The sequence below is a fragment of the Corvus kubaryi genome, unplaced genomic scaffold (assembly GCF_017639235.1).
Source record: "Corvus kubaryi isolate FWS band 111438036 unplaced genomic scaffold, C.kubaryi_AGA036_p1.0 split3-37355, whole genome shotgun sequence".
Classification (NCBI taxonomy): domain Eukaryota; kingdom Metazoa; phylum Chordata; class Aves; order Passeriformes; family Corvidae; genus Corvus; species Corvus kubaryi.
This window is the reverse complement of record NW_024582089.1, coordinates 899,512-924,541: the sequence shown is the minus strand read 5'-3', so window position 1 is coordinate 924,541 and position 25,030 is coordinate 899,512. Positions and strand designations below refer to the sequence as shown.

General features: G+C 60.8%; 1 protein-coding gene across 7 annotated transcripts in view; it reads left to right on the top strand.

Annotated features, from left to right (window-relative positions):
• The first annotated feature begins 54 nt into the window (after positions 1–54).
• NAV1 (neuron navigator 1) overlaps positions 55–25,030 on the top strand; it is a 74,369-nt gene continuing 49,393 nt past the window's right edge. For all 7 annotated transcript variants that reach the window (XM_042015908.1, XM_042015904.1, XM_042015902.1 and 4 more), the window contains exons 1-4: positions 55–103; positions 13,422–14,033; positions 14,398–14,498; positions 16,671–17,393. In XM_042015908.1, coding sequence (XP_041871842.1) covers positions 13,447–14,033; positions 14,398–14,498; positions 16,671–17,393 — 1,411 coding nt within the window. In that variant the 5' untranslated portion in view covers positions 55–103; positions 13,422–13,446. The remainder of the gene's footprint in view (positions 104–13,421; positions 14,034–14,397; positions 14,499–16,670; positions 17,394–25,030) is intronic.

The window sequence follows — 25,030 nt, the reverse complement described above, 5'->3', positions numbered from 1 at the left end:
GACGGGCCGGCCCGCGCGGGTCCCCGGCCGCGCTGTCACTCCGCGAGCGGCGGCGGCTCCGGGCGCTGCCCGCGGGGCCGCGCGGGACGGGGCGCAGCGAGCGGTGAGCGGGGCACCGGGATCGGGGCCGTGGGGCACTTCCCCGTGGGAGCGGGGAGACTCGGGAGACACCCCGGTGGGAGCGGGGGTGATGAGGGACATCCTGCGTGGTGGCCCGGGAAGGCACAAGGGGCACCCCGGTGGAGACAGGCTCTGATATGGAACACCCCGACAGGGACTGGTGGTGACATTCGGGGACACATCAGCTGGGTCATCCTGCGGGGATCGGCGTTGACAGAGGGGACAACGGGTGGCGATGGAGGACGCCCCGTCAGGGGCCGGCTAGAGACGGTGGGGACTGCAGATGATGGGGAACACCCTGTTGAGGACCGAGGTGATGGGGTCATGCTGTGGGGAACAGCGGTGACACGAGAGACATGCTGGCAGGGTCCGGGGAGCACAGGCAGCAGCTGTAGGGGTTGGCACAGCCTGACACTCGGGGCAGCTCCGCGTCCCCTCTCCTGTCCCCCCCAATGTCCCCACCTCTCTGCAGAGACCCTGTTTCAAGCAGTGGGAGCTGCAGCGTGACCGGGCTGGCAAATTCCTGTGTCCCAGTGCCCGCGGTGTCCCCTGGACACCCCCAATTCCTGTCCCCGGCAGAGGAGGGCTGCAGGAGGAGGCTGTGGTGCCTCCCCAGTTCAGTCCTGGGGAGCACAGAATGGCCAGCAAAGGGTGACGGGGGAAACTGAGGCACGGGGACTGTCGAAAATGTGTGTCCTGCTTTCCGCACAGGCAGAGAGGGTCGGTGCTGGCAGATCATGGCATCTGCCCTCATTGTTGACATGGGACGGTGCTTCCAGGCTGTAGGCATCCATGGGTGCTTCCCATGGGGATCCTCCACCACCTGGGGTGAAGGAGCCATCCCCACACTCCTTGGAGCTGGGAATGTTGCAGCCAAACCGCGATGGTGCAGGACAGAGGGAAAACTTTGAGACGACTTCATCTCAGGCCGTGCCCCCATGGGACACGGAGGTGCCGTCACCCCGTGCGAGGGAAGCGGAGAAGACCCGCCGAGTGCATGTGCCAGGACGACTCTTTTCCTGGATTTCACCTAGGAAAAAAACAACTGGGAGGGGAGCCAGGGAGTCTGGGTGTGCCGGGATGCCAGGCCTGCAGCCGGCCCTGCTGAATACCCGCGACTGCCCAGAGCGGGCGAGACCCCGTGCAGGCAGGGGTTGCCCATGGGTTTTTGGGGTGCTGCCTGCGTTCCCCGAGGCTTTGCCGTCGCTGCCGTGCCATTATCCCCGGTGCCGGAGAGGGTCCGTGTGCTCCCAAGGGGGTCACAGGGGTGGGGGCGCTCCCCGCCCCCCGCAGCAGCGTGTGTTGGTGTCTGTGGTGTTGGAAGGAGGGGCTGGACCCCCCCATTTTCACAGCCGGGGGAGCTGAGTCAGGAAATCCCGGCTGGCCCGGCCGGATCCTGGCTGAGTCATTTCGCAGGCGCTGAGTAAGTGCCCGTGCCGGGGGTGCAGGGCTCCCGCGCCTCGGGGGGGGCAGGGGCTGCCCGCACATGTCCTGGCAGTGCCCCTGGCCCTGGACCTGGCCTCGGGTCGCTCCCAGCCCTGCCAGCCCCGTGCCTCAGTTTCCCCCCAACGTTTTCCTAGGACTGGATGAGACAGAAGGCTCCTGGGACGTGGACGTGTCACACAGCCCGGCACAGGAGCTGGCTCTGAAAGGCCAGGGAGAGGGAAAACAGGCTGGGATGGGGAGCATGGGACTGAGTGAGCTCTGGCGCTCACTGGGAGGAGAATGGTATCCCCAAGGCAGGATTTGGCATCCTCCTTCTGGTAAAAGGGGTCTCCAGTCTTGCTGTGTTGAGAGGGGGCTGGCTTTGAGGAGAGGAATGAGGGTGAAGAAAGGATAGGGATGAGAACTGGGATGGGAACTAAGATCGGAATGGGGACAGGGATGGGGATAGGGAAGGGGTGGGGAAGAGATGAGATGAGATGAGATGAGATATGAGATGAGGATAGGGATGGGGTGAGGATAGGGACAGGATGGGATGAGATGGGGGTGAGGACAGGAATAGGATGGGAACAGGGATGAGGCTGACAGGGCTGGAGCAGAGCTTGGGGTGCATGTGGGGACGTGGAGGGAATCAGGCTGGCCCCACTGGCAGCAGGATGTAAATAACCTGCCAGGACACGAGGTTTTTTTCCTGCTGCCCCCCCCCCATGCTGCAGCCCCACGGACAGGAAAAAGGTGTTTCCGGCTGCGGATGGGAGCGGGGCCCCAGGCCTGGAGCGGGATGCAGGGCCTGGGCTGTGGACAGGGGGATCAGGTGATGCCCCTGGGCTGGATCTTGGGGTGCAGCCACTGATCCCATGGCTGCTGGGACCCTGACCTTAGTGGGGCCACTGCAGCCCCCTGAGCCCTGGCTGGGCTGGTGGCGGGAGCCCCCGGCGCAGGCTGGCACCGCTGTGGGGACAGGACATGGTGCCACCAGGCCAGAGCACCCTGTCCTGTCCCCAGTGCCACCATCCAGGGCAGCTGCCAGGTGAGAACCTTGGGGACATGCTCCTCCTTTCTGGCTGGAGCAGGGTCCGTGTGGAGCTGGAGCGGGCACTGTGGGAGGTGAGTGCCTCTCCTTGCCCATGACCCTTGCAGAGCCACTTCTGCTCACTGACCAAGCCGGACGTCCCCTCACCTGCATGCGCTCCCTGGGGAGGTCTGGCATGCTCCAGCACCAGCAAAGTGCCTGGTCATCAGCCTGGGCTGGGGACATCAGTATTGGATGGAAGTCCTCAGCATTTGTTCCCACCATGTGATCCTCCTCTGCCTTGCTGCTGGCAAATGGGTGACAGTCCCCCCTCACCTGTCTAGGGCATCCATTTGGTGGCAGTCAGGGCAGGGGCAGCACCCTCTGTCCTCCCACAGCCCTTTGTGCCCTGTGCAGTGGGAAAAACAGCAGTGACAGGGAGGGGGCAGCTGGGACCACACTGGCTCTGCCCACTGCCCTGTGTGTCCCCAGGGAAAGCCCAGCTCATGTCACCAGCCCGTCCTGGCTGGGCAGGATCAGTCCCCAAGACCTAACCAAGGCCAGAGGAGTGCCAGCCCCAGGAGTGCTCTGTGGCGAGCCAGGACCTGCTGGGGCAGTCAGTGGCACTGGTGGTGACGAGGCTGGTGGCAGTGCATGGGGAAACTGAGGCACAGGCTGCAGGCATTGCCAACACCTGTGGGAACTCCTCGAATGCTCCAGGTGACAGATCAGCCTGTCCCAGCAGGCTTTGGTGGCTTCCCTGGTGCATTTGCTGGCACAACCCGAGCCCTGCTCATTAGCAAGTGACCTCTAATGAGCTTTGCCCAGTTGTGCTGCAGGGTCGGGGTGGTGCTATGGACATCGGGCACTGCTGTGGATTGACCGCCTGGATCTGGAGGTGCTTGGGGGGAGAGGGGCTGGAGGATCCTCTGGCTTGTGGCACCCCAACCACCATCACAGGAAGTTACAAAAATTGGGGAGAGCAAGATTTTCATTAACCAGGGTGGGGGGAGGTCCTGGATGAGTGGCCCAGGGAGGGTTCAAAGCTCTGCTCTGTCCTAGGGGGTCGTGGTGGGGTAGGAGCTGGGGTGAAGCTGTCTCTGGCTGTGGGACTTGGTCCCCGTGCACTTCTCTGAGCTTGTCTGGTCAATGCCCCAACCCGGCCCCAAATCACCTGTGGCACCATCCCTGCCCTCGGGACTTTTATGAGGGGCTCCGGGTCACCCTATCTGGGTGCTGGGTTGCCATAAGTTTCATTGTGGGATCACATCCTGCGAGTCCCCTTCCTCAAGGGCTCAGCAGCAGGTCCTGGTGCCACTCTGACCCCTGCCCTGCTGCCACCCTGCCGGCACTGGGGATTGGAGTGCCCCAAGGCATCGCCCGCGGAGGGGACAGGTGGGGACAAGCCACCCATGCCCGGGGCCGGCTGGGGCAGTGGGTCTGGTGTCCTGGCATCCTCTTAGCGCCGGCGTGGGGCAATCGGGTGCCAAAGGTCTCGGCTGTGCTGCGGGGAGCGGGTCTGGAGTGGGAGCCTGCGCTCGAGCTAACGCCTCCCGCTGTTTGCCTGAATTCCCTGGATTCCCCTGCTCTCGTGGAGGAGCGGAGGTGGAAGCTCGGGGAACTGGGTTTGTGCTCGTTCTCCGCTCTCATCCTCAGATCGCATTCAAGGCCCGTGCGGATGCGGCCGGGCGGCGCCGCCTCCGGCAGCGGAAACTCCCCCTGAGCAGGGCAGGGCGATAAGTCACGACTTCTCCTCCACTCCTTCTCCCCCGCCTTCCCTTCTCCTCGCCCCTCTGGGCTCTGCAACCCCTCCTCACCCCGTGCTGCGGCGTCCATGCCAGGGGATGTGCAGTGTGGGGTGGGCGAGGGAAGGCAGGGCTGCTCGCTGCGGGCCGGCAGGATGCTCAAGGGATAATTCAGGGATACTGAAGGGATGTTTGAGGGATGCTTGGGCTCCCCTCTGGGAAAGCCAGGCATCCTCCAGATGCGTCCTTTGGAGGGAGGAGGTTTAACTTTAGGTGTAAGAGGGTCGTGGGACTGGAGCTGCTCCCTGTGCTGGGGCTGGTGAGGGGTATTGGGGCCAGGGAGGGCATTGCCAGTCCCTGCCAAGCTCGTCCAGCCTCATGTATTAAGTGACAGTCCTCAACTCCCTTGGGACATTGGCATCGTGGACACACTTGGAGTTGTTCTGATAAACCCTGGGGATGTGGATCCCTCTGGAGTGGTGACTGTTGCAACATCCCCCCCCCCCCCCCCCCCGCCCCCCGCCGCCTCCAGAGCGAGCAGGGAGGTGTTTGCCAACAGCCACTGAGGATTTACAGCTCACTGGAAAATCCACTCATCCCATTAAGGGCTCCCTGTGGCTTTTGCTTTCCATTGCAAATACCTGGTTATCCCAAGGGAAACCCCCTTTGGGTGCCAGTGGGTGTGTGGGGCTCTCGGGGAAAACCCCCTGGAAGAGTCCAGGCTGCAAGAGCGGCTTCATTTATTACAGGAGGGATTAAGGGAGACTCGTCTCACTTGGCCAGGTAAGACCAGCCAGGGCAGTTTAGCTCATGGTGGGAATGGTCCGTGGTGGGAATGGCCAGCACTGGGGCAGGGATTGAGGGGTTCCATTTGGAATTGGATGCATGAGTTGACTTTCATTCATTCGGTTCATCACCCAAAGTAGATTCAGCATCTAAAACCACCCCAATTTGGAGCTCAGCTATGATGATGGCATGTCCTCAGCTCTGTGTGTCTGCTCTCGGGGTTTAACCTCCCACTTTGCTGACACACCTTGTTGCTGTGTCCCTAGTGATAACCATCCTATGCTCCCAGTGGCATTTTTAAATCCTTAACCTGCTTTAGGGGAAAAAAAATGCCTTTTTGAGTACCCGCATGACTCTGCTCTGCCTGCTGTGTGTTGAGAGAGCCGAGTGTTGGAGGGAGCCAACAGGCAGTGAGGGTCTCACCAGGGAGCGCTGGGGGTGCTGGGGATGTGTTGCTGGTGCCAGGATGGGGGGACAAGCCCAGCTGCCCCCTCGATCATTCCGACCACCCAGCACTCACGTACGCCTGTGAAGGCGACAGCATCTGCTGAGTTAATGTGTTTTGCAGCCCTGCTGTGCAGCTGCCTCTCCCCGCCACCCCAGCAGCCAAGCCAAAATCCGTCAGGGGCTTCCAGGTTTCATGGGTCGAGGACCGGGGGGGCCGTTTCCGCACAGCGGCGGCGAATGCAGACACTGCGACATCTGGTCTTGCTCAAAATTCTTGGGAGCAAAGGGCCAGGTGTGTGATGCCGCGGGAACACAGGGCTAAATAAATGATGCAGCCGGCTTCACGGAGTTTTGGCCCAGACAAGAGTTCAGCTGAACGTCACCAGAGCTGTGGGACAGCTCCTGGCCCAGGGCTTGATCTGGCACTGGGAGATCCTTTGCCCCGTGGCAGCTCTGAGGTTCTGGGAAGATTTTGGGGTGGTGTTGGGAGGTTTTGAAGCCCTCAGGATGCACAATAGGAGTTGTATTTTGGCTGTGGTGCTGGATGCCGGAGAGACCCCAGGCTCTGCCGTGTCCAGTGGTGGCTCGTGTGCTGGAGGAGGCGTCCACAGGGCTACCGACGGCTTTATGGCTCTTCTCGCCAGATAGCACGGGGTGAGCGGGAGGGCCGAGGAGAGTGGGAGGCCCTCAGGCACAACCCAAACCTTCCCAGCTGACCCTTCACTGCAGGGGTATCTGGAGAGGGTTCGGTGGTGTGTCACCCCACGGGAGAACAGCCCAACCCTTTTCCCTATGGGTGCTTGGGACACCGGGAAATAACAGGCAGCGCTGCTGGGGGACAGATGGCACCAGGCACCGGACAGATGGCTCCGTCCCAGACAGGCAGCCGAGGGGCCGGGAGGCCGGGGGCCCCCGGCGCTGGGCTGGTCCCTGGGGAGTCGCTCTGCTGGCCCCCGGCTGGCGGCGGTGGCCCGAGGGGGACAGGCACCACCGGCCGTAGGCGGTGCGGGCATTGCCGGCCCGGTGGGCACCGGGTTGGGGAGGGGACGGACAGGGGCTCGAGGGCGGGACACTCGTCCCGGGGGGGCTGCACCGGCTGGGGGAGGCGGTACCGGACCGAGGAGAGTGACACCGGTCCGGGGGAAAAGGGTGACACCTTCTCAGGGGGTGGTACCCGGCGGAGGGGAGGGTGACAGCGGCTCGGGATGCGGTACCGGGTGGAGGTGACACCGGTCGGGGCGGGGGGTGACACCGGCCCGGGGGGCGGTACCGGGGGGGCGGTGCCGCAGGCGGAGCTGTCCAGCACCGGCGTCTCCTGAACGTCCGCAGCGCCGGGGGCCGGGGACACCCCCGCTGCCCCCCGCCCCCGCCTCTGCCGGGCACCCCCGATATCCACCCGGCGGAGGGGACACACCTGCCCCGGGCCCCCGTGGCCCCGGCCTAGGAGGTGTCGCACCCGCCGGCAGGAAGCACGGCTGTGAGAGACCCCGAGGTGGGGACTGGCTGCGGGAACACGCAGGGGCCGCGGCGAACCGGGCTCCGTGTGGCCGGGATATCCCCGGGGAGAAGCCTTGGGCGTCGAGGACCCTTGCCCAGCCCTTCATACCGTCCCTCCAACAGAGCCTCACACAGCCCCTTGCACAGAGCCCCGCACGGCTCCCAGGCTCTGTCCCAGCCCCAGACCACCCAGCCGCATCCTGCAGCAGAATTTGTGCCGGGCACAGCGCAGTCGGAGCAGAGCTCGGTCTCCCGGCCGCACCCGCGGCTCGGTGGCAGCGGCTGCTGCAGCAGGTCCAGCCCAGAGCTCAGCTTTGTTCAGAGCCGGTTTTATTGAAGTGGGCTAAGTGGCTAATGGGATTGCTGCGGAGGGGCTAAAGCAGGGATTAGTGCTGTGGCTGCGGGCTGGGCATCCCTGAAAGTGTTCCAAAAACGTGTGGATGTGGCACCTGGGGACATGGTTTAGAGATGGGTATGGCAGTGCTGGGTTAGCAGTTGGACTTGATGATCTTGGAGGGCTTTTCCAACCTGACAATTCTGTGATTTCTCTATGATCTCTGCTTGGACAACAGCTGACTTCTGTCCTTCAGTGCCTGCCCCTGCCCATCTCCCAGCAGCTCCCAGAGCCCCCAGCATCGTGCTGGGGGGGAACAGACATCCAGGACAGGCAGAGCTGGGTCTGGCTGGCCTCTGCTTCCACCTGCCTGCCCTTCTGCTGCCTGCACCCAGGAGAACCACCTGCCTGCACCCGGCCTGGCCATCGGACTGGCCAGCCCGACATTGCCCTCCGGAGGGGCTGGGAGAGGGGAGCAGTGAGACCTCCCTGGGGAAGGACCCAGCCTACTGCTCCAGCGATGCGGGTGGTGGCAATGTCCCAGGCGATGACATTGGCTGGTGGGCAGGCCAGGTCGTGGCCGGGGCATGGGGGCTGGAGGGCTGGGCCTGGTGGCTGAATCGGCAGCTTGTTCTCTTCTGAAGGGCCCTTTCTGCCCCGGCTCCCTCTGTTTCTCTTTGGAAAGTTTTATGTTCCTTGTGTCACAAGGAGCCTTTTCTTTGTCACCCTTCCTAAGCGTGCCAGGGAGGAGGCTGTGCTGGAGCGTGGCCATCCCTGATGGCAGCTCGAGGCTGGATGCTGCACAGGGCTGCAAGGTGCAGGGAGCAGCCTTTGGGGTCAGCTGTTTCACAGCACCAGGACCTGTCCCTTGGCAGGGGCTCAGCTCCTCATGCCACTCACACCCTGGGGTTCACCCTGGGCTGCCCCCTCCACCCTCACCCATAAAAATGAAGGATGCTTTGCAGTCCCTGAGCATCTCCTCGGGGACACCTGGCACAGTGCTGCAGCGCCTGGTGTTCCTGTGCTGCCAGTCCCAAGGGTGTCTCAAGGATGATTCCCAATTTATGGAGCTGTTCTGCATCCCAGCACACCCAGGGAAGGATCCATCCTCCTTTTTTCCTATTTACCAGCCTGGTTTCAGCTCTCTTACCCCTTCCAGAGGCTGTGTCAGGGTGGGGAAACAGGCACGGAGCAGCAGCAAGATGCCAGCAGAGGCTGGAGGGTTGAACACATTTTCCATCACTCAGTGTCCATGCTCAGACTCCTGCCACATTTATCCTGGGACACGGGACAGCATATCACTCCTGACAGGGATATAAGCTGTGAGGGATAGGAGAGAAGCAACTTTTGTCTTGCTTATAAAAGTCACTCCAAAATGCTACAAAATAGAGAGCAAAATGCTTGCAGAGCCATTTGCTGTTCTCTTGGGAACATGGGAGCCCCCGTGATTGGACCCCTCCAAGGCACAGTGGTGGAGCCAGGGGCTTCAGCCACTCATTGTAGCCCCTGCAGGGCGGGAGGCTGGTCCTAGCTCAGCTCAGGTGATGGATGGCTCCAAAGCGGATCTGCTTCAGTGCTGGGAATGCTCCAGTGACCCCGCTAGGTCATGGAAATGGGGACATGAAATGAGACCAGGCTCCAGGTCCCTGTTCATTTCTGGCTGCTAAAATCACACGTGTGAGGTGGATTTGGACACGAGGCCGAGGAAGTAGTTCAGGCTCCGGGCACAACAGATGCCTCTTTGAAGGAGATGCCTTTAGGGATGTGCTGGCTTGTGTTTCTCCTGGGATGAAGGACACAGCTCAGCCAAGGCTTTTCCTTCGGTGTGAACACCCGTAACTCTGTAAGGCATCATCTGAAGGGATCAAATCCCACCTTGCCTCTGGGATTAAAAACTGAAGTTCACCTCCACGCCTGAGCTCTGGAGGTGCCTGGGATGAGTATCCTCTGCTTGGCTGGGAGACGAGCACCTCCGGCTGCCCAGGAGGCTCAGCCCTGATGCCCAGGCATGGCTCTGCTGCCCACAGCACTGCTTTGGCTGCTCCAAAATATCTCCTGCTACTAAAATACCTCGTGTGCACCTGCTGCTTTCCACTACCACAGGACCCAGTGATCCCAAGCTGGTATCCAGGGAAGTGATGGGACCGAAAACTCACCCAGCAGCTGGAAGTCCCCAAATTAAAGCACCAGGTGCAAGTTCCCAGTGCTTGTGTTACCTGGAGGGGGAGCAGCAGCCGGTTCCTGAGAGCTGTTCCTGGGTTGAAGGAGAAAGTTGTTTCCCTTTTGAGCTAACTGTGAAGGAGCTGCTGGGTCTATCTGGGTCAAGCCATGACCTGCTTTAGCTGGGCAGAGGCAGCAGGATGCCAGCGTGACACAGCGTGATGGGGCTCTCGCCCACTCCCCTGCCGTCATCACACACGGGGCACATACCAGAGGCATCCAGTCCTGGGGACGAAGCTTGGATAGAGTAAAATCAGTCTTGAGGCAAAGGAAGAATTCTTTGGGAACAAGAATGGGCTGAATCTTGCCCGGGAATGGTTTTAGTTTGTGGTGGTTGATGCTGGATGTGTAGGGGCCTTCTGGGCAAAGGAGTGGCTCCTCCTGGAGCTGCTGGGGGGAGTAGGGACGTGGCAGGAGTTGATTTGGCTTATCCCTTTGGTGGCATCCCAGCCGTGGGACCCCAGCATGAGGGTCCAGCTGGTGTCACAGTCTGGGGGAGTGGGGCAGCATCCACATCACCCCTCAGCCATCCCCAGGAAGCCCATGGCATCTTTAGAGCAGGGTGAAGCCTGAGGAGGGGTCAGCAGTGCTTAGCCAGGCACAGCGGAATCCTCAGGGACACCTGAGGTGTGTGTGGTGGGAAAAGGACTGCTCCGAGCCTGGTTCCCAGCAGGCATTGGCATCTCCTGAGAAGCCTCAACCCTGTGAGCACAAGAGGAGGATTGATTTTCTTGTGGCCAGCGTGGCAGCTTTGGCTTCTGCTGCAGCTGTGGCATTGCTGGTGGGCTCAGAGGGGGAGAAATGGAAGTTGTGTCCACAAGAGAGAAATCCAAAGTGGAAAAAAGTCTACAAAACCTGGTTACAGCCCCCATGCCACGTGCCCAGGGAGCAGGCAGGGCTGGAGGAGTGCTGCATGCTGGTGGTGCTCAGTGGGTGCTGGGAAGGTAAGGTCACTGCATAAATCTAGACGAAGATTTTGCCTCTGAGTTGGTTGAGGATGAGCTTGGGACAGATTTTATAGAGTGAGGAGCAGATGATGTCCCTCTGTGTTAGGAGAAAACCCACCAGAACCAGCTGCTGGGACTGGAGGTGTTTGTGTGAGGGACCTCGGGGTGAAATGGGTGACTTGGAACTGGTGGTTTCATCATCCTTGCACCTATGGGGAGGAAGCTCCCCTTAACCTTGGAAGTGTCCAAGGCCAGGTTGGACAGTGCTTGGAGCAACCTGGGCTAGAGGAAGGTGTCCCTGCCCATGGCAGGGGGTGGAATGAGATGATGGTCTGTAAGGTCCCTTCCAACCCAAACCTTTCTGTAGTTCTATGAAGGTCCACCTCCTTTGTGTTCGCACAAGGTGTTTTGCAGCTCAAGGCTGTGAACTGCTGTCTCCAGGCACAGCACTCTCAGGGCAGGGGCTGCCTTAAAGAGAGGGGGAAAAAGTGTAGAATTGGGGTTTGTAAGTGTGGGTTGTGGGGCACAGCCTGGGAACAGACTGGGGGACAGAGGGGAGCTGCTCTCTGCTGATATTCACAGCTGGTTTGAGAACATTATGCTCCCAAAAATGAGCTGGTGTCCAGCTGGGTGCTGAGCCCTGGCCTCCATGCTCCCGGGAGTGATCTTTGTAGGTGCGGGAATCCCACTGGCACAGGGAAAGCCCTGCCTGGCTCCTGCTGCCCACGTTGCAGCACCCTTGGGTGTGGGCTGGTGCCAGTACAGGCCCCCGCCCTGGGGGCTGTGGTGGTCCCCCGAGCTGGATCTATGTGCCCACGTGGGAGTGGCAGAGCCCCCGTTCCTGCCTCCATCCCACCTCCCGCAGTGACTCGAGGACGGATCTGTCCCAGAGCCCCCCAGTGCCTGTCCCAGCACTGCCTCCACCCACCTCTGCCGTGGCTCAGGGCCGTGACCATGGCGAGCAGAGGCAGAGATGGCTCAGCCAGGATGTGGGGAGAGAGAAAAATCTCTCCCAGTGTTTCAGAGGCTTCAGGGAGAGCAAGCCCAGAGCTGTGTGTGTCAGTTTCCTCTGCCCCTTAATCGAAATTGCCTTGGAAAGACCTTTGTAGCTCCCGGCTGGTGCTGGCACTGGCGCTGTGATTCCTTGAACTCATCCGCTGCATCAGCCCCTCTCCCCGTGACCCACGGCTCCACGATCAAATGATCCAGTTCACGTGGCTCTGGGAAAAGGGAATTTGAGTGCATTCACCCCAATGCTGCCTGTGGCAGGGACATGGCCATCCCAGGGTGGGGAGAATGTGGGGCATGGTTTGGTCCTTGCAGACCCCCAAAAGCTTGTGGGGAGCAGGGCTTGGGGCAGCTCAGGTTGGGGAAGAGGCAAAACAGGGTGGTTTGGGGCATTTTTGGGCTTTGTTCATGTAACACCCTCTGCCGGGAAATGCAGTGGCTATGGCTGGGTTGCTGTTCCCATCGGGGTGATGGAGCCATCTCCCTGCACCCCACAGCTTACCTCCAGCTCTGGAGAAGCTGTGTCTCAGCTGGGTGGTTTGAAAGAGCAGGTGGGTGTGTGGGGGGGTACCTGGAATGCTGCATTCCCCAGCCCACCAGGAACAGCCTCGGGGGGCTCCAGTACACCCTCCAATGCACTCGCTGCACCCACCCAACGCTAAGGCAGCACCAGATAGAGGAACCCTCACCATGGGGGGTGGCCAGCCTGGAGCTGATGGTCCCCACAGAATGCTCTAAAAGCTTCCCCTCCCCAGAGGTTTGCCTTCAAGGAGGCTGAGTGAAACCATGCAGGAGCAACATGTGGAATGTGTGTCCTGGGAGATGTGTGGCACCTGCTGTGGGGACACAGGTCCCCATCTTTGTAGAGATCATTCCATCCCCTGGAGAAAACCTTTTTCTTTGAGTTTTTTTTCCTGGAGAGCTTCAGGCAGGAGGTAGTTGGAGATGGAGCTTTGTTCCATGGCTGATTTCCTTGCTGAGCTCTGCTCTGCCTGCCCAGGCAAATCCTGTGGGTGTGAGGAGTGATGAGCTTCTCCACTCACTGTGACTGTGCTGACATCCCTGTCACCGGTGGTGGCAAAGCCTGTGGGTGCTTTGGGTGGGATGAGACCCCATCCTTATCACATGGAGAAAAACACCAAGGCAAGGCGGGGGGGGGGCACAGGGCGCTGCCTGAGGGGTGGTGACATGGAAAGTCACCATAGGACAAGCAAGATGAGAGCAAGAGCATGGAGAGATGTGGCAGGTGGCACCATGTGGGGGGACACTGGGGATGAGGAGGGCACTCCAGTGTGGGGGTGGGACTCAGACACCAGTAGAAGGGGTCACAGAGCTGGTCCTCATGCCACTAGAAGGTGGTCTTGCGTGGCAGGAGATTGTTTCAGGGGACAAGGAGTTGGTTTTAGGTGGCCAGGAGATGGCCTCAGATGTCTGGGAGGTGGTCTTGGAGGGCCAGGGCACAGTCTTGGTTGATCAGGAGGTGGTTTTCGGGACTAGGAGAAACTTTTGAGTGGCCAAGAGGGCCCTATCCTGCCTGTGGTGCAGCCCCAACTGGTGAGGGTCTGTCCCTTTATGTCCTTGCTGCAGGGACCTGCTCTAGGGACCTGGGGACACAGGGGTGGGCTGCACAGGCTCCCTGGGGGAGGACGTCACATATGCCCTGGTCCTGTCAGGGGACATCATGTGTGTCCTCACCCTGGGGCATGGGGTGGAGTGGCCTCCTCCCAGGATGGGGACATTGAACACCCACGGCCAGTAGGAAGAAAGATCAAGGTCTGGTGCAGCCGAGGGGCTGTGGCTGCCCCCCCACACCCACCCCCTCGCTCTGCTGGGCTGTAATGAACCCTCCTCTTCCTCCACAGCCTTGCCAGCAGCTGCCTCACCAGGATGAAGGGGACAGCCAACATCAACTCCACCAGCCGCAGCCACTACCAATCTGCCATCCCGGTGCCCCGTGCCATGGCCCACGGCAAACTGCACGCCACAGCCCCCCTGAGCACCCCAGGGTCCCCTGTCCTCCACAGGGCTCCGTCCCCTCAGCCAGGGAAGGTGCCAGCCCCTGGTCCCAAGACCCTCAAGCTCAAAGGCACTGGCAAAGCTGCCAGCCTTGAGCCGGCCGAGGGCAGGGAGGGAAGCCCCAGTGTTCCCACTCATGGTGGGCAGAAAGCCCCATCAAGACCCCTGGTGTCCCCTGGGAAATGGCCAGAGGCAGCAGGCAGCGGGAGGAGAGGGGCAGGCAGGGTGGGGGAGCCCAGCGAGCTGCCCAAAGCTCCCCTAGCACAGGGCAGGGGTGGGGGGCGGCTGGGAGGGTCCCCTGGGAAGGGCAGCGGAACAGCCACAGCAGGGACAGGGAATGAGTCTCATGGTGGCTCACAGGGGAGGGGCCCCGTGTTTGGGTCAGGGGCCATCACCTTCTCCTCAGGTCCCCCACACAGCCATCCCATCACTGCCACTGTGGCACCCTTCCAGTACCGGTGAGTCCCTGGGGATGGGGGGCATGGGGACAGGGGGACATGGGGCTGTGGGGGGCATGGGGACAGGGGGAGGCAGGCAGGCCCAGCAGGGGTGGCCATGGGAAATGATGGGGTTGGGTCAGGGGGTTCTGCACCAAAAGGCAGGTTCCCACTGGATTTGGCAGAGCTGGGGTTCCTAAGGCACCCATGGGAGCTGGTGTGGGGCAGGGGATGGATTCATTGGGGAATAGGGTGCCCCGGGAGCCCTTGCCATGAGACCAGTGTCCCCAGACCGTGGCAGAGCCCACAGCACCACGTTCTCATCTCCTGGGGGTCCCCAGCCAGCTGCCCCTGCTCACCCACCCTCATCCCCCTCTGCCCGCAGGCTGCAGGAGGACCAGGAGCATGAGAGGGCCACCTCCCCGGGTGATGAGTGCTCTGGTCCTGAGAAAGGATCTGACCCTGACCCCAAACCCAGAGGCCTGAGTGAGTCCAGAGGGGTTTGTCAGGAATGGGGGCGTCCTGCTGGGGGCCTGCCCTGACGGTGCCGGGGGGCAGAGGCTCGTGCTGGAACGGGAGCCAGGGCTGGAGGCCAGTGGGGCGGTGGGGGAACCCTCACATTGGAGGTGCCCAATTCCCCTGGGAGGGGCTCGGCTGCAGTTCCTGCATCAGGTGACCTCCGTGGCCAAAACCCTACACTGTGAGCAGCACAGGGACTGATCCCTCCGGGGACGGCGCCAGGACATCACCCCGGCTGGCTCCTTTCCCTCCTCTTCCCCGTTTCCCAGCGAGCTCCAGGAATGACCCATTTCCAAGGAACCGGCGCGGAGGGACCGCTGGCTCCCCACACCCACCACCGGGCCGCCCCCTTTCTCGGGAGCTGAATACAAGCTCCCCGCTGCAATGCTGAGGCCACCCCAGTCCCCTCTGGCGCTTGCTCTGGGGGGAGATTTTGGGGGGGCGGATCCAGGGAGGATGCTGGGGCGGCGGTTGCCAGGGCAGCGGTAGCAGAGAATGGCGGGATGCTCCAGAGATGTGCAGGGAAGGGGAAAAAGAGAGCCGGGAGCTTCACGGGGTGATTTGAAGGGACAGAAGTCGGTCAGATCCACGGTGGCTCCTGGCAGAGGCCGGCTGTGACCTGGGATCGCAGCACCTCAGTCAGAGAATAACGGCGTTCAGCGCTGAGCCCCGATTTGGAAAGTGCTGAAAGCAGCGGCAAGTGGGAGGATGTTCCAGGAGGAAGCAGGAGGGAGCGAGCGGGGCTGGCATGCGCCCAGTGCAGCTGCCCTGCTCCTTGGGGAGGTTTTGGGATAAAGCCGAGCGGGTTCGGCACCGGGGAAGGGGCTGGAGCCTTTCCCTCACTCCATGCCTGCTCCAGCTTCTCCGTTGGGCCCAGCCAGAGGGAACAGGGGGCATTGGGAGACCCCAAGAATCACCTCACCAGCCCCCAAACGACACAACACCCGCAGATTTGCCCCCCACAGCGGGCCCTACACCCAGGCAACAGCCGCCCCCAAACCCCGAGTGGCTTTGGGGTGCAGCTTGTGCATCCCTCCTGCCCCAGCAGCACCTTTTGGTGCAAAACACCCTTTTTTTGGCACCCTTTACTGTCCCATCCAGGCGGAGTTATTTTGGGGCTTTTCAGCACTACCACGGGCTGAACCCCGGATCACCGGCCCGGGGGTGGGCTGGGGGGCTCGCACCGCCCCCTGTCCTCCCGTCCTTATCTCGGCAGCAGTGACGGGCTCTAATGCAATATTTCCCGGCGGTTGCCATGGCAGCCCGCGTGAGGTCACCAAATAGGCTTAATTCACCCCTCCCAAGGGACGGGTAATTAATGAAAAATGATGATAACCAGATCCCACTCCCCTTCTTCCCCCCCGCCCTTAATTCCCTTGGATCAGTGGAGAGGCCCCGCTGGGTTTGGGGGGCCACAATGTCCCTCGGGGGATTCCTGGGGCCACCCTGGGCTCTTGCTGCACAATTTGGGGGGGGAAACGGGGATGCTTTGTCCCCCCTGAGAATGGGTGTGCAGTGTCTAGGTGGGTGTGGGGTCCGTGGCAGGCGGGACAGGGGGTGCTACAACGCAGGGTGCTGGGGCGTGGGACCCCCGCGCTGGCTTCACCCACCTCCCACCCAGCACCCGGCACGTCCCTGCCTGCGAGGGGCTGCGGGACGGGGCCGGTAGGTGTGGTCGCGGGGGTCGCCGGGGCCATCGCCGGCTCCGTGCTCGCCAGCTTCATCCCTCGCCCCGGGGGTCCCGTGTCACGCCAGGGTCCTGCACAGGGCGCTGTCCCCGGGGTCCCGCTCGCTCCCTCCGCCCCCCGAGCTCCGCCGCGCGCGCTCCCGCCCGGCCCCGCCCCGCCCCGCGCGCCCCCTCCCCTCCCTGCCCTCCGCGGGCGCGCGCGCCGCGCCCCGCCCCCTGCTCGCGCCAGAGGAGGGCGGGCCCTTTTTGTTCGCCCCTGACATTCCGCTGGTTCGCAGTGTCCTGCCGGCGGCGGAGCGGCGAGGTGGGGCCGTGCCGCTCACCCCGCTATCCCCCCCCTCCAGCTCCCCGCCCGCGCCATCCCCTCCCCTCCCCGCTCCGCCCCGGCCGGTGGGACGGGCGCTGACGGCGCCTCTCGCTCTGTCTCGCCCGGTGTGTCCTCGGTGCCGCAGCAACAGCAGCAGTAGCGCCCGGCGGGTTAAATGGTTGCAGCGCGGGGATGCTGGGGAGCAACCTCAAGAGCCTTCCCGACGTGGAGCTGGGCGAGGAGGAACGCGGCTATCGGCGGGGCCCCGACGGCAGCACTGTGATGCCGAAGCGGGCGAAGGCGGCGGCGGCGGCGGCGGGGCCGCGGGGCGCGGAGCTGCGCGTCTTCAAGGCGAGTAGCGCGGAGGGGCGGCTGCCGGCCGGCTCTAACCTGCGCAAGCAGAAGTCGCTCACCAACCTCGCCTTCCTCACCGACGCCGAGAAGAAGCGGCAGCTCTATGAGCCTCGCTGGAGCGACGACATGGCCAAGCCGGCAGCGCCGGGGGCGGCGGCGGCGGGGGGCGGCGAGCGCGGCGGCCCCCGCGGGCGGGACGCGCCCGCCATGTCGCGGAGCCTGTCCCGCTCCGAGCACTCGCTGCTGTCGCCGCGCCCCGCCGGCCCCGCCAAGCCGCCGCCCGCCGGGAAGCCGAGCCGCATCCCCCGCGGGCCCTACGCCGAGGTGAAGCCCCTCAGCAAGGCCCCTGAGGCGGGCGGCGGCGGCGGCGGCAAGTGCGACGACGAGCTGCTGGGCGGGAAGGGGCCGGCGGTGGCGGCGGGCACCGAGGAGAAGCCGTACCTGAAGGTGGACCCCGAGCTGGTGGTGACGGTGCTGGGCGACCTGGAGCAGCTGCTCTTCAGCCAAATGCTGGGTGAGTGCGGCCGGCGCGACCGCCGGGTTCGTCGTCGAGGTGGGAATGGCCAGAGGTGGCAGCTGGAGGCATCTGGGCTCCTGACACTCCGTGAGGGACCCGCTGGTGGCCACCTCAGTGTCTTGAAGTGAAGGGAGGCTGAGGGGAAAGGAGTCATCAGCCTCAGTGTCCCCAGTCACTTAGAAGCACAGAATAGTTTGGGTTGGAAGGGACCTTAAAGCTCATCCTGTTCCACCCCCTGCCATGGGCAGGGACACCTTCCACTGTCCCAGGTTGCTCCAAGCCCCATCCAACCTGGCCTTGGACACTTCCAGGGATCCAGGGGCAGCCACAGCTTCTCTGGGCAACCTGTGCCAGAGCCTCCCCACCCTCACAGGGAGAATTCCTTCCCAATATCCCATTTACCCCTGCTCTCCTGTCACTCCAGGCCTGTGTCCCAAGTTCCTCTCCAGCTCCCTTGGAGCCCCTTTAGGCACTGGAAGCAGCTTTGAGGTCTCCCTGGAGCTTTCTCCAGGCTGAACACCCCCAGTTCTCCCAGCCTGGCTCCAGAGCAGCGGGGCTCCAGCCTTCAGTGCATCTCCAAGGCAGTGCTTGAGGGAAGGTGCTGTCAGCTGCCTCTTTCCTTGGAGGAAAGGTAGTTCCTCCTCACAAGGAGCAGTGGCAGGTGGTGGTGAAGCTTGTCCTCCCCCACGTGTCTTGTTGGCCGTTCCTGGTCTCAACACCCGCCAAACACAATGGAGGCTGCACAGCCGGGTGCCACAGCTGGTCCCCACCATCAGGGTGGCTCGTCCTGGGGGTGACCTTGGGAAGCTGCTGGTGGAGGTGCTGCGGAAGGGGTCCACGCTGCTGCTCCATTTTGGGTAGATCCAGAGCTCCACTGAAATCTGGGGCTCTGGCAGAGGAGAGTTCTCCAAGGATGCTGCTGCAGGGTTTGCATGAGCCGATTTCAGGCTGTGGCTGCCTGCGCTTTGGCTATCCCTGCAGGTTTGATCCCCGAGCTTCTTGTGTGCATGGTGGGTTTCCATGAGAACAGCGAGCACTGGCCCAGCGCTGGCTGTGCCCCAGACCTCAGAACCCACTGCCCCTGTCGTGGGCTGCAGCATTGGGTCTTGGTACAGGTGAGCCCAGCCCTTGCCCATTCTCTCATGCTGCATGCTGATCTCTAGGAATTGTGGCTACCTCTGCTTCCCGCTGACACCCAGTCTTCCCTGCATCCCAACCGGCAGTGCCTGAGGGCTCGGCTGGGCAAAGACTGTGGGGGCTTGTGGCTCTGAAAAGCTGTGTTTGGTCTGGCAAACTGGCATAAGAAGGTGGCAAGGGAGCCCTGCACAACCATCATGGTGCTCGTGGTGCTCAAGCTGGCTGGCTGTAAAGCCGTGGTGGTTGTTGGTGGTGGGGGAGCAGCAGTACAGGCAGGACTGGTGTGCCCACTCCCTTCAAGTTCCCTGCCTGGGACCTCTTTTTAGGGGGCCAGGAGCTTCTCTGGCGCTTGAGCTAGCTTGAGATGCCTTGTCCTTGCTGTGTGATGAAGAGAAAGGGGAGAGACTTGCCCTGGCTGGAGCCTGGGGGAGGCGGTTTGGGGATGTGGAGCTGGAGTGTGTGCTGGAGCCAGGCACCTGGAAAGCCGCACTTGCTGAGTCCACTTCCCTGCGTACCCCTGGCTGCTCCAGGAGCCTTTGGGGTGTCACAGCCCCAGCTCCAGCAGGGCCCTGGCACAGCATGCACCAGTGTGTGCTGGCATGCAGGCATGGAGCCTCCCAGACCATTGCCCTTGGCTCCCTGGCCGTGCCCAGCCACGGAGGCAGCAGCAGTGCTCTCCTTGGCAGGGTCTGCCCTGATGCTGGAGCATCCCAGGGCTTGCAAGTGGAAGGCCACAGAGTGAGCTTGAGGACAGGCAGACTGTGGGGATGAGCAGGTGGGATGCTGGAGGTCAGCCCGGCTGCCCCAATGGTCCCACAGCTGGCTTTACAGACATCCATCCTCAGCCCTAATGCCGCGGTAGCACCAGATGCCATGGGAGCAGGGCAGGATTGCAGGAGGATTTGTCACTTAGGGGACTAACAGACTGCCACTCACTGGTGTTGGGATGCCTGGGGGAATCTCAGTGTCCCCCCATGATGCTCTGCTCTTAGGTGGGAGTTTCCTCAGCATTCCCAGGAGAAATCCTTGCTGGGGGCCGGGGGGCCTGGCCCACGTGGGAGTGACTCCCAGTTTGTAGTACTCTGGAGTACCAGAGATCCAAGACAGGATCTTGTGCACTTTCTGAGGAAGATCATGGTTGTGGAAGTGCCCCCAGCAACTGGTTTGGTTTCTGGGGTGTTGCAAAGCCTCCACCTGCATCAGTCAGGGCTGACTTTGACCTTGGGAAGTGTTGAACATCCCTTTGGACTGCACTTAGCATCTGAAGGCTTGGTCAGCTGGTCCATGAGGGCCAAACTCTGCCAGATCTGTCCTCTGTGTATTGCCAATAATTTTCCAAGACATAGGGACTGCCGGGGGGGGGGATTGAGGGCTGTGTCCAGAGTCGGATGGGGAGAGCACCTGGGGTGGACAGAGCAGGAGCATCACCCTGCTGAAACTTCCCTTCCTTGGGGTTGTACTTCCCACATTCATGGGAGTTGTGATGTTGAGTCACACCTACTTACCCAAGCCAACTGTGACCTGGCACATCTATGACAGCCTGTGTGATGGGGATGCCACCAGGAGCCTGGGGTTGTGGAGAGAAAGGAGCAGTGTGACAGTGGTGCTGGCACAACCCCAACTTGAGGGTGTGTAGACATGCGCTGAGCCTCCAGACGCCTTTGCTTGTACATCTGGTGCGATCCAGGCGGATGGAACTTTCTTCAGTGGTGATGGTACCTTCCGCAACCTGTCTTCCCCAGGAAGAGGTGGTTCCTGTGGCGGAGATGGACCCAGAAGGAATGGGATCCCAGGAGAGTGGGATTCAGGAGTGGGGGCTTCACACCCTGCTAGGGCTGGTGAGGAGCTCCAGGAGAGGAGCTTTCTCCTGGTTGCTACAGGAGATGCTTGGGAGGGAGGGAAGGAAGGTCTCTGCTGTTTTCATTAATCCCTTTGGCAAGCGAAACATCAGCCTGAGCTGTTTGGCTATGTCTGCTGAAGGACATGCTATCCAGAGTGGCATGGAAAGACCCACAAGCTCGGTTTGTGCTGGGAAGAGAGAGGCGGAAATTGCAGGGACTTCCAGCCTCTGCAGATACGGTTGTCCTTGAACTGCTGACCTGTGTAGAGAAGCCTGTACAGCTTCTGAGCTCCTGGCCCTGCCAGCCACAGTGGCTTCCAGAGACCTTGTGTGTCTTTGGTCTCCACACCTGAATTCTCATCTCTACCTCATGCGTCTCCTGCCAGAAGCACTCCCAAGCCTCTCTTGGCCAAAAATACAGTTTATTCAGTAATGGCCAAATGTTACCTCTCATTCGGTCACTGCCGCTGCCTCATCTGTTTGATGGCACTGACGCCTTTGTAGCTGAACCTTGTTTAAAGAGCAAGCTGGGAGAGGTCCCGGGCACGCAGCGACCACATGTGCTTTGTAGAGGCTATTTCCATCATCCAAATTACACATTTCACATCAACCAAAGACTGAGGCTTCTCATCAAAGCTGGCTGGCAGCTGGGGTTGCTAATTATGCCAGTGCCCAACCACAAGATGAAGGGGATGGAGGGCACGTGGCCAGTGTGGTGGAAGAGCTGGTTGTGCAGCACTTGCCATGCCCATGTCCACGTGTGATGGACAAGGCTGTGCAGGTGCAGGGGCTTTTTTGTACGGGCTGTGGATGTAGTGCCCAGCATGATGGTTGCACTTACCTAGAGCTCCCCAGAGCACCTCCGAGATCCTGCAGCTGCTTTCTGCAGCCATTTCCTTGTCCATCTCTTGCTGGATGTAGTGCCTCTTAAGTGGCTGCTAATTCGCATCAACGAATAAGTGGTCGGTGTTGTGTGGGCCAGAGCCCAGGCGGACACACGTGGGATCCCGGGGGGATGGTGTTCCCCGAAATGCTTGCTGCAGGAGTCTGCAGCCTTGCCAAACTCTTCAGGTGCAGCTGTAACCCATCTCAGTCCTGCAGCCCTCAGGTGGGCCATGCTACCCTTCCCAGGTGGCCCAGCAGGGATGTCTTTGCTGGGCAGCACGTACCCGTGGGATCTCAGTACCCCTGTGGTGCCAACACACAGGCAGGGCAGGCTGGTGCTGGGTGGGCAGTGGGTGCCCGCAGCCCCTCAGTGGTGGCGAGGAGAGCCAAGGGCTGGAATGGGCAGAAGGGCTCCATGACAGGCGGGAGCTGCACGTAGCATCTGACTCTGGTTTAAAAAGTAAACCACAGTGCAGAAAAGACTGGCATCTGAGATGTCCCATGCAAGGACATTCCTGACCCTAGTGGAGATGGGAACCAAGTTATTCCCTTCTGATTGCCATCCTTGCTGGGAGACACACAGTGTGGGATCAAAGAAGCACTTCGGCCCCATGGCATTCCTCCCTCTGCCCCATGTTGTTCCTACCGGTTTAATTAAGCACTAATGGGCCCCTGGCAGCACTGTGCAGCAGTAGCCGGGCTCCCTGGCAGGAGACCATGAGGAGGTCAGAGACCAAGTAGCTCTTCACAGTGATGAGGGCAGGTTATTGCCTCGTAAAGTGCTGTGGCTGTCCTGATACCACTAATGCTATTCCTCTCTTAAGGTCCCTGTGTGACGAGGTCATTGGGATGGGGATTTATTTCTTTTTACCCACAGAGCTGGACTCCTGCCTTTGGGGTAATAGTGAGGAGAAAGGGGAGTGGTACACAGTTGTGTTGCTGCTTCCATCCTGCTCTCAGGAGCTGACAGCAGGTAGTAGATGTCTGCTTTCTCCAGCTGAGATGGCTACAGTGACTGGGGAGAAGATCTGGAAATGGGATCCAAGGGCCTCAGTTCTTCTGCTGAAGCTGTTTGGGATGTGCCATGTTCCCAGTGATTACAGCAGTGTGGAAAAAGGACTGAGAAAAAAAGAAATCCAGATTTGTCTTTCAAAATTTCTTTCAAAATGGAAAGGTAGCAGAGCAAACACTTGAAAAAAAACATATTTGGGGATGCACTGCTGAAACAAAGTTTTCCCCAAAGAGCCTGAAAATCCCTGTTTAAATGGGGCTTTCCCAGTGACTGCCTGTATCTCACCCCCAAATCCAACATGTCTAAAAAGAAAATATGTAAATGAATAGAAAATTATGGCAATTCTGGAAGTGGTATTTGGGATCTGCTGGTGGGATGTGACCACAGTGGGACCTGGGTGATGGACCCAGCCCACCCATGGCTCCTGCCTGGTCCTGGTGCCTTGTGAGCAGCATGCTTCCATGTGGGTGGCACTCAGGGAACCGTTGGCAGTACTGGGTCCTTTTGGAGAGCATCTTCCACATGCCCCTGTTCCCAGCTTTGTGTATTTGGCTTTTCATGCTGTGGCATGTGTCTCTGTGCCCACAGCTCTCCCTTGTCACATGCCCCCCCCCACAGTCAATCACCCTGTTGTGTCCATTTAGGTTCCCAGCTCTTTGTCTTCCTGTGCAGCTTCTCATGGTGCCAGAAAACAATGTCCCTGGTCCCCTCTACCTGCAGATCCCCCCTGACCACTCTCACTTGAGCATCTGAGGACAGCACTTGGCTGATGCTTGTGCCCACTGCACAGGGGAGGATTTGTTCCAGCTCAGCACAGAGCCAGAGCCTGCACCCTCTGAGGTGTGTAACCTATGAGTGATGCCAACCTCCAGTGCCAGCCTGTTTGCCATGACCAGCGTGTGCCTCCTGGCTTCCCTGGCTCAGCTGTGGGTGTGACCGGGCAGTTTGCTGTAGGGCTGCAGTGTTGGGATCAAGGTTGCCTGGCTGTGCGGTATCAGGTGGACCCATTGGCACATCCTCTGAATCAGTCACTTGTCTGGTCCAGAGTGTCTTTTGTGGCACTGTGCTTGTGGCTTTTGGTGCCCTGCGTGTGCAGTGGCATCAGTGTCTTGGGGTACTGTGCATGTGTGATGTTTCTGGTACTGGGCTCCGTGTGTGGTGTTCCTGGTACCTGTGACAGTGGTGTCCTGGGCTCTGTGTGTGTGCAGTGTTCCTGGTACTGGTGGCAGTGGTGAAGCTGCTGAGCCTGGATCCACTCCCTGGGTGGAGTGGGATGGCTCCATCCCTCTGTGGTAGCTGAGTCCTTGCCCTCTCCAGGCTTCGCACCTTGAGTGTGTCTCATGCAGAGCTGTGGGGACGCAGGAGATCAGATACGGTGCAGTTCTGCCATATCCCCCGCCCTGCAAAGTCACGTCCTCCTCCAGACACATGAAGCAGCTCTCCCGGGGGAGCCAGGGAAGGGGCTGCCGGTTCTCTGGCTGGAAAGCAGTGAGCTTGGGAGGGTAGAGGATGTGTGAGGCTCGGAGCTCAGCTGGGAGGCTCAATGTTGCCTCGTGGTGGGGTGGAGGGGCAAAAGAGAGAGCAGGGCTTGCCCACGCTGCTGCATTGCAGCTCGGAGCAGGGAGCTGAGCAGGAGGAGAGCTGGGAAGGCAGGGATGCTGCAGCCGGGAAGCTGGGAAGTCAGGGGATGCTGCATTGCAGAGCTGAGATTAGAAGCTGTGCAAATGGAGATGTGCTTGTGTCAGGGCGGGTGTGACACTGAGGAGTGGTGCCCAGTGCCCACCGATTTGCTGGTCCTTCCTCTAGTCCAGTTCTTCCACATTTTGTTTCACGCCAGCATTTCTCTCATTCCTTGCGCTGGTATTTGTCTTGTTCAATTGAGGACATCATGTATTTTTTATTAATTCAGGAGGAGGACTGAGATTCATCTCCCACTGGAAGGACCTGCTGGAATCCACATAGGGAAGCTGAGCAGAAGCTCAGCACGTCTGGGCAGGACATTTTCTCGCTCCTCGGAGCAGCCATGGATCAGGGAGGTGGCTCCAGAGCCTTGTGGCCCTGGCACAGCACGGCATGTGAGCTCCCTGGAGGGGGGACCTGAGCAGCTGTTGGGCACATGTGTACCCCCGTGCTGCCCAGTGAAATGCAGGTGTGTCCTGCAGCCAGGACATGTGCCTCCACCTCTGTGAACATGTGAGCATGCCAGCATGTTGGGAGCACAGGATTTTCCACCTGGCATAGGTATCAGTGATTCTTAATCACTCCACATCGCTGTGGTGTTGTGTCAGCCTTGTTGTCTCTCTTCTTAGCCATCCTGCTCATCCAGAGGTGGGCACTTTGCAGTCCTCCCCTTTACCTGTGAGGGTCTGGCCTCAAGCATCCCCCTGAAATTACAGAAAAATTTTATGGCAAATCCAGAAATTAGTGTCTGAAGATGTAAAGGCGGGGCTGCTCTGCCTTCCCCTCAGGCTGGATCTTGCCTGGTGGGTAGAGGGGGGATGGTGAGCTGGCTAGGAGGGACCTAGGAGGTGCCTTTCAGTGGGGAACTCAAATTGAGGGTTTGAGCTGCGCTCACGAAGCCGCGGTTCCCTCGGCAGGTTGTGAGCCTGACTCGCAGCCACAGGTGATGCAGCAGGAGGGCCGGGCTCTGTGCCAGCTCGTTGGCTCACCAGCCGGTCGGCTGGCGTCGACTGTGGGATCGGCACCTCTCTTGCTTGGTGAGCTGGAAGGATGGCTCATGGCTGAGGTCCTTGTTGAAGC